At 39.5% G+C, this 8,772-nt stretch overlaps 1 protein-coding gene and 1 non-coding gene across 3 annotated transcripts; both read left to right on the forward strand.

The window, feature by feature from the left end:
- The first annotated feature begins 412 nt into the window (after positions 1 to 412).
- Positions 413 to 8,283, forward strand: LOC122644667 (defensin Ec-AMP-D1-like). Of its 2 annotated transcripts, XM_043838056.1 has the most exons (4): positions 413 to 417; positions 467 to 473; positions 7,882 to 7,957; positions 8,106 to 8,283. In XM_043838056.1, exons 3-4 carry the CDS (start codon positions 7,894 to 7,896, stop codon positions 8,279 to 8,281), a joined length of 240 nt encoding a protein of 79 aa, XP_043693991.1. In that variant the 5' UTR covers positions 413 to 417; positions 467 to 473; positions 7,882 to 7,893; the 3' UTR covers positions 8,282 to 8,283. The 2 variants fall into 2 exon arrangements, with proteins under 2 accessions (XP_043693991.1, XP_043693992.1); XM_043838057.1 differs by lacking the exons at positions 413 to 417; positions 467 to 473 and having other exon boundaries at positions 7,864 to 7,957.
- On the forward strand, positions 5,406 to 5,478 carry TRNAV-UAC. Its single transcript has one exon. It is a non-coding gene; the product is annotated as a tRNA-Val (tRNA).
- Positions 8,284 to 8,772: the final 489 nt, after the last annotated feature.

The following is an 8,772-nucleotide window of genomic DNA, read 5'->3' on the forward strand; positions in this document are numbered from 1 at the left end:
AGATTTTCCAATTCCAAGTGTAAAATCACAAAACATTTGCATGTGATTAAAATCCATTAAAACTATTTACTAACTTAAAAAGTAAGAGAGAGAGAGAGTATTACAGAAGTGGCACATAGTGAATACTGCAGATTGGGTCATTAATTGGTCCTTAGGGACCCTTTGCCTCTGGCATTTCATTAGATTCTCTTTTCACAATCAGATAGCTTTTCTGGGTTTTTCTTTCCTCTGAGTTTCTGGCTTTCTGAAGTAACAAAGAAGCCTTTGGAAATGCCTTCTCCAACCACAGCTACTATTCCGCAGCTCACTACTACTTACCTTTCTTGTTTTAGGAGATAAGATCTTAACTCCTATATGGAGAATTTCCTGATGATTCTCCTTTATCCCCCAACCCAACTGGACTCTCTCTCTCTCTCTGTCCTTAGTTCCAGCCCAGTTTTGAGGCTTAACACTAGGGTCTTCTTAGGGTCTCTGTCCCTCTTAAAGGTGTCTAAATAAGGCCATTCTAGACCTTCGTGTACCACTCACCCATAGCAACTGCTGAATGCATCCTCAGTCTCCCTTACAGCAACTGCTGATTGCATCTTATGTAAACTTTGCCGAAGGTAGAAATGGATCTTGTAGAGATTCCGTATGATAAGTAGGTTCCCTGTCATCTGCGTAACTACAGGTCATATTCTGGTGTTGTACCTTGGATTTGAAGTGAGGCTAATTCACAAGTCACAACTATGCAACTATGAAGATGGCCCACAATAGGATCACTCACACTTACAACAATCATTGTACTCAGTTTCAGCAACAGGGACAACATTAGAACCACCTAAACAGTAGGTGAATAAGCTCTTTCACACCCGACTATATATATATATATATATATCCCTAAGACTAAGGACTGTCCACAACATAAACAAAACCGTCAACCTTAGACCTATCAGCAGGAGATGAGACAACTTAGCACTTAGAGTGCTTGGATGGAACTGATGTTCCAGTCTAGAGTTCCTGTGATTGGAACAACTCTTCAAAATTTCAGCCAAAATAAATGGTAAGGAAGAAATTCTACCCTATACACCTTTATAAACAAACAATTATTGGTTGAATCGCTGTGAAAGAAAAAAAAAAAATACCGCATGTAAAATTCCAACGAATCACTAAAATCAGAAACAGCGCTGCAAGTCAAACCACCCCTGCCCTCCCCAAAGAACAAAGAATAGCAGAAACCCAAATAAGAGAGCCTTTACAATAACTAAACACCCCTCCCAAGTCCAAGCAAGACAAAATTCCAAATGGCTCATCCAAACAGAGATTGATACGGTACGTGTTTAATATGATTGCACTGTAATACGGGCATATATTCATTATGCAACAGACATGTACTCCTAACAAACACAATAATATGTAACTGAAAATTTGATTAGTTTGAGAAAAATGGAGGAACAAAGATAAAGATCAATTCTAATAATTTCAGTGTGCACAAGACACTCCAATCTTTCCTTACCATTACCAGCTAAAATCCCGAAAACCATAACCATTAGTAGAGAAATAAAACAGCCAGCTACAAAGAATAAATAGGAAATGCTAACAGATTGTTGACCCACCCTAATTCCTTTATGAAGGTTCCAGGTGTTGCGTCAGGAAATCTGATTTTGGGTTTATCACCAGATTTTAACTTTTATCAGTAATTGGCACAAAACTTCTACACTCAGGGTAGGAAGACATGGAGATAGGAGGCCACTTTTTCTTAATCATTATGTATGTGTAAAGTTTTTAAATTATGAATCATCAACCTTGACTAGGAAAGGGTCATTGCAAAGATGGTAACATTTTACTTGCAACTCTGTTCTACTGATCGACCCTCCTTTCTCATAGAAGGGCAGTCCACATCTAGAGTCTCCTACGGCACCATTTTGGATGATGTTATCTCTTCAAGGAGCCGGTGACTTCTCATCTCTCCAAGCCAGCGGGACAGCATCGACCCCCTGTATTTTGTTTCTTACAAGCTAACATCTCAGGGAAACAAAGGAAACCATATGCATTGAGGTGCTCCAAGTATTCACTGGTCTAATAGAGTTATATGATAGCACCTCATCTCAATTTTAAGATTCAAGAAGCAAATAAAGCATCTCTGTAAGGATGGAAAGCTCAGATAATTTATAGAGAAGAGAGAGAGAGAGACACAGTCACACACACACACAGAAAACTTACAGAGTAGATAGATTCTCGCTGGCCGAATTGAACGGAGATGGTGAATCTGCTACTGCAATTACCGACTGCCACAGGGGGTATTCAGGTATTGTGAGGTCGCACTTCGCAGGTCGCAGAATCGCCGAGGAACGGAGACAGAGAAGAAGGGGGCAAGGGTTTGGGGATTTTTTTCAATGAAGCAGTACCTGGATGCAAGATCTACCGAAGACTTGAATCGAAGGCCCCGTCCTAGCTTCGGAGCTTGCTCGAGCTTCAAAACCTTCTCAGAGAGACTGAACCAGCACCAGTAGACGTTAGGGCTTTTCAGCAGAGATTCTCCAACCCTTTCGATCGATGAAACAACGCACAAAGCAAGCTCGAACTCGATTTCTCGGGTTTTGAATTTACTTGCGTTTTTTGTCCGAAAATAAAAAGGGTTTTTTACAATTATCATCCCAAAATCTTTCATTTTTAATATTACCTCGTCTCCCAAAACTTTGAAACAACTGAAACACCATTACAGACCCGTAACAGAGTGGATTAGTCGTGAGAGTGTGTATTTGTCATGGATTCTTTAAGACCAAAATGCCCTTTTGGAGTGGTAATTATAAAAAACTCTCACTCACCGTCCCCGTCTCTTCCTTCTCCTTTAACTTCTCCTTCTTCTTCTTCTTCTTCTTCTTCTTCTTCTTCCTGCTCACATTAACCGTACGAACCTCCAAGGGTGGCCTTCTTCTCCTTTTCTTCTTCCATCCCATCACCGTCCCATGAGTACAGGACAAGCCAGCAGGGTAATATACGAGAAACAACATAACTGCCTAACTCACCTGAAGCCGCCCCACCCCACCAGTTCATAATTCCTCTGCAACTTATCATATAAATTCCTTATCATACCTATTTTATAAGAGATAAACTACATAACTAAGGTGTAAGCACACGGTTTTGATCCTAGATCAAGAGAATTGCAGAAGAAGCTATAGAGTATGAGGGCCAACAAAAGCTAACCTTGGAAGATTCCGGCGAAACTGATCTTTGTTCCTACACCAAAGAGTGATCGTCCATCACTACAAGATGACTAAGAAAAGGCGCTGAAAAATACACCAGTACAAGCAATAAAACGCGTTCAATTTACAAGATAATAAGCAAACGGGTCCTAATAAAAAGAAGGTACCTGGTTTTCCTTTCTAGCAGGATGATGGTACCTGCAATTCGCTCCATTGAGACAAGTTCCAGTCTGCAGGTAATTGGAGCAATTGGTAGAATCGGGTTTATGGGGATAGAGAATTTTTCTAGGCTTTGCCTCCTCCCCATTCTCTTTGATACTATCTTCTAATCCAAGATTTTGAAACACTTCCTTTACAGTTTCCACGGTATCAAGCACTTCCTCGGTAGAACAGATACGATCAGGGACAACAGTAAAAGCAGGAACCAAAGAAGAAGAATATTGTCACTCTCTTTTAAGTACATGATCAGTAACAACAGCCGCAACGGTACCAACACTAACATCAGGGGTCGCAGAAGAAGAAGAAGAGGATACTGGCAAAATAATATTGACATTACCACTAATAGAAAGAAAGACGGGGTTATTGGCCATGGTGGCCTTGATAAGAATGATTCTACCAGTAAGAGAAATAAAAGTTTCTGCTTCAACTCTCTAATCTTCTAGAAATCTTCTCAGAGACAGAGTCCCAAAGGAGAAGCTGAGGCAGGAGATAAACGAGGTGAGGCCATTAGTAAATATGCATTTTATCTGTAGTATCGGATCAATCGCTGCAAGTGCTGCACTGCCGTTGTGGTTGTAAATGAGATTATCCCAAAGGAGAAACAAAGCAGAAGATGAACGAGATGAAGATCTTAGTTAGTAATTACGCATTTTATACATGTTTTATCTGTGGAATCAGATCGAGCGCTGCAAGTGCTGCTGTTGCTGCAGTTGTGTCTGAGATTTTTGGCGGGTAACTGTCGGGTTCATCTCTCATCGTCGACTGACTCGATCGGAGAATAACGTCTCAGGTAACCGGCGATTGTTGGCGGGAGTTGAGATTTTTGGCGGGTAACTGTCGGGTTCATCTCTCATCGTCGCCTGACTCGATTGGAGAATAACGTCTCAGGTAACCGGCGATTGTTGGCGGGAGGTTTGTGCTGATTCGCTGTTACAGAAGAAGAAGAAGGAGAAGAAGGAGGAGGAGGAGAAGGGACAGTGATGGGATGGAAGAAGAAAAAGGAGAAGAAGGCCTCCCTTGGAGGTTCGTACCGTTGATGTGAGCAGGAAGAAGAAGAAGGAGAAGAAGGAAGAGGAGGAGAAGGCACGGTGAGGGGATGGGAGTTTTTTACAATTACCATCCAAAAGGGCATTTTGATTTTAAAAAGTTTGTGATAACGGCACACTCTTGCGATTAACCCCCTCCGTTACGGGTCTGTAACATGGGGTCAGTTAATTATTAGTATGCAATAGAGAGGGTAATAGTTGTTTCAAAGTTTTTGAGGAGGATAATAGTAAATATGAAAGATTTTGGGATGGTAATTATAAAAAATCCAAATAAAAATTACAATCTTACCTCAAAAATGAAATATATATTCCATGGAAAAAACAATTCCCTGACAACCAAACACCTAAAATTATTATCCTTAGAAAAAAAATTTCACTTTACGGCAAAAATTTCCATTCCCCTTGCAACCAAACAAACCCTACATAATGAACATGGAAAAAGAAAAAAGAAAATGACAAGCTCAAACCATAGTAATTTGCTTTCTTCCAATCTTGGGATAGGTTGGTCATTGCGTCCCCTTTGTTAGGGGAACTGGGCTGGGTAGGGAACTGGAGGGTATAAAAATCCTCCAATGCCCAGCCCATAGATGATAAATTTGGCCATGTAATGGGTATACACTATAATTGGGGAACGAGGCAATGGTCATATGGTTTATGAACTAAGGCTTTATGGCTTTCTGCATATTAAGCCAGGCCGTGCAACTACTAGGAATGGAGGCCAAGTTTCATGCAGTCAGCCAATGGTTAAGCTGACCATTGTTGGGCTAAAAGCATTGTGGTTTTCTCGTAAGATTTATTAATGCACAACCTCGCTTTTCCATTTCCTTGATTATTTGCTTTCTTTCAATATAAACAGAGAAACTAAAACATAAACTCTTTTTCTCCCCAAGTGCCAACTCACTATCATTTTATTTTTAAAGTTTTAATTATTTTTGAGAATTTAGTTTAACCATCTGATGCTATGGTGTAGTGGTTATCACGTTAGTCTTACACACTAAAGGTCTCCAGTTCGATCCTGGGTAGCATCAAAACCCATTTTTAAATTTTTCGTTATTTTTGCTAAAAATTAATCATATCGAAACCAATATGATTGATCCGATACCGATTCCTTGAACTGGTCTTCTTTCAATATGGACATGAGAGTTCAATTTTACCGATTGGACATTTGAGCAAGAGAGGATGGACTGTATATAATTGTGTAATTTGAACCCCAACTAACCTGCCATGCATATATCAGATACTCACAAGGCAACATGGCTAAACCATGATCACCTTCCTAGAGTTGATTGAATTATTTTAATCAAATTCGTAAAACAAGATTTAATGGCTCTCGTTATCAATTTTAGTTTTTTTTGAATTTGCTATTTTTATTTTTTTGATGAAAGTGTAATCACACAAACCAGACACCGATCCCTTTTGAACTTGCTAGTTGACTTCAAGTTGAATTGTTTTTCTTTCTATAGTGATAAGAGTCGATATTTTTTTAAGACCGAGTTTTCGTATACCCACAGGTTTAAATGGTACATAAGAGACAGGGAACAGTAGAGGGGTATTATCGATCCGTACTATAGGGGCAAATGTTTATAATCATTGTTGGCTGTAATTTTCCATAGGTGCTGGAAAACTTTTGCCTTTCTTTTATGTGGAACGTCTAGCTATTGTCTTTGAGTGCGGGGTCTCAACTTAGATCAACTTGAAGGTTAGGTGGGTACACCTATTCGTGCCACATGGAAGCTCTATTGAGTCTAAAAATTGATGGAAAGGTAGACCTCTAAATTCCTACTCGCATGTGAGGTTTCAAATTGAATGGAATTTGCCATGTGGTAAAATAAAACATTCCAAAATTTTGGAAAACCAAGAGCACCCGTGCATTAACATACATAGGAGAACATCATATGATTGAATTTGATTGTGAAATTTGGCAGTGGTCAATCTGATCTATACCATTCCCTAGACATGCAATACCTAGATTTTCCACATCGTCCTACCATCACTACAAGAAATCCAATTTTCGTTATTAAATATAATGATGGCGGTAGTTTCAACTGTATCCATTTTGTCAGCTAATGTGACGTTGGGGAAAAAGTGTTCCCGTCTAGCAAAATCTATTTTTGCTGACGATTAATGTTTCCATCAGGGAAAACTCATTTTTTATGACTCTTCATAACCATGACTATAAATCCATCTATTAGGTGACCGTTGTTTATATATCATCGTAATAAAGGTGTTTTTAGACAGTATTCTATGAATTACCATCGTAAAAAACCTGTTTAGATGACAGTTTTTGTGTAACCGTTGTTAAAAATTCATATTCTAAAAAATAGGGTAATTATTTTCCTCGACAGAAATAAGCTTATCATCTCCCTAAATTAGTAGCATTATGCATCCATCCCTTCCTTCAAATGTTTTTTAATTGAAGAGATAATAAATATAAAGGAAAAAAAGAAGATTGTCAGACTATCGCAATTATACCTAGACACAAGAAGGGTGAAATGACCACCCTACCCTTGTGAAATAAAAAATTCCACCATCATTGAATGCCCCGTGTGCTCCCATTAGCCTTGCACGCACAAGCACATGCACACGCACACAAATTGATCTTATCACATCCACATCATCACATGTCAGGAAAAATTAAAAAAAACCCACATGTATACAGATTTCTTTACTAGGTACCTGTAATCTTGATTCTTGTCCCAAAAATGAAAGACCTATGTTTTAGGTGCCCTTCCTCTTCATTTCTTTTTCTATATTTTGCATAAGACCTTTCACCCAAAAAAATGGTCTCTTCTGGGAACTCACTAAAATTCTTAATTAATATTTTTTTTTTCCTTTCATACCCATCAATGTAATGTATGTATATGTGATGAGTTGAGTTCATATATCTTACTAACCTACCAAAACCTTAATTCAGATCCTCTATAGCGTGTTGTCCGTAGCGGCCATAGTAGTCAGACACATCGTTACGTGTAATATCCGCCTTACTCCTGCTCGGGCAAGACGCTCGGACAAAGATAAGGCAAACATTGCACGAGGCGATGTGTCTAACCGGTATGGCCGCTATGGACAGAGCACCGTAGACGATCACGATCCACCAAAACCCAGATGAACTGGTTTCACTCTAGGTCACAACCAAACACATCCTTACTTGTACTATAAGAATATATCCCATCTCAGGAAATCCGAACTGGTGGAGGCGTGGATGACGGTGCACGCTGCAGAAGTCAAAAAATTGTCCATTTTCAAATTATTTTTTAACCAAATATTGGTTCTTTCCCAAATTTCTATGCAAAGACCGAAGACACGTGAAGGTGAAACCCTTAATAATTTAAAAAATTACTGTGGTAAATCAAGAATGTTTTAGTGTGGTAACATCTTGGGAAAACGCCTATTTAAACACAGGATTGCTGTCTTCGTCTCTTGTGTATCAGAAGAAGCTATCAATGGAGCGAAGCATGCGGGTTTTTTCAGCTCTTCTTGTGCTTTCATTGCTTTTCATGGCTACTGGTTCTTCTTCTTCTTCTTCTTTACTAGTCCTTTATCCTCTTTAAGTTTATAAGTTGAAAGTTCATCGTTTGAAGTTGTAGTAGTAGTAGTAGATTTTTTCTTGATTTATAACTAATAGAGTTGGTTTGTTTTACTTGATTGATAATAGAGATGGGGCCGAAGGTGGCAGAGGCTAGACTTTGCGAGTCACAGAGTCATCACTACAAAGGGCCGTGTGGTCATGAGAAGAACTGTGCTCATGTTTGCAAAACCGAGGGATTTCATGGAGGCAAATGCAAGGGATTTGTACGTAAATGCTACTGCACCAAAACTTGTAATCCATGATCGACCAGTCAGATATTACCAGCTTCTTCTGCACAAGGGATGGCTTGATCGTTTCTTAATTTTCAGTGTTTTGATGTATTTTAAGAATAAAGTGAACCGAGTTATGTTTTGAGAATGGAGAGTTAGATTGAGATTGCTCTGCTACTAATGTGTTTTGTCACCTTCGTACGTAGTCAGTTTATGTAATATTATGTTTGCGCTCTCTCTCTCTCTCTCCTAAATTCATCGATCCTCTTCCTATAAGTGGATGATCTTCATATGTGATTCACCATCCATGGGGTGTGAGACCCAGATGCTATAGATAGTTGATCCCCATGTTGGGAGCTGATCCAAACCTGGACTAAGTCCGGACTCCGGATCCTCTCCCCGTGTAGCGACGGTCTCATGTGGGATCCACCATCCATGGGGTGCGGGACTCACACCATATAAACAGTTGATCCTCATGTGGGGAGCTGATCCAAAAATGGACTAAGTAGTCCAGATCCTCTCCC

The sequence above is a fragment of the Telopea speciosissima genome, chromosome 11 (genome assembly GCF_018873765.1).
Source record: "Telopea speciosissima isolate NSW1024214 ecotype Mountain lineage chromosome 11, Tspe_v1, whole genome shotgun sequence".
In the NCBI taxonomy this organism is placed as follows: domain Eukaryota; kingdom Viridiplantae; phylum Streptophyta; class Magnoliopsida; order Proteales; family Proteaceae; genus Telopea; species Telopea speciosissima.

Excerpts from the sequence above, each read along its gene's own strand:
- LOC122644667 (XM_043838056.1), top strand. The coding sequence starts at position 7,894 with ATGGAGCGAAGCATGCGGGTTTTTTCAGCTCTTCTTGTGCTTTCATTG. Across the intron at positions 7,958-8,105 it reads ATTGCTTTTCATGGCTACTG|AGATGGGGCCGAAGGTGGCA; the intron begins GTTCTTCTTCTT and ends GATTGATAATAG.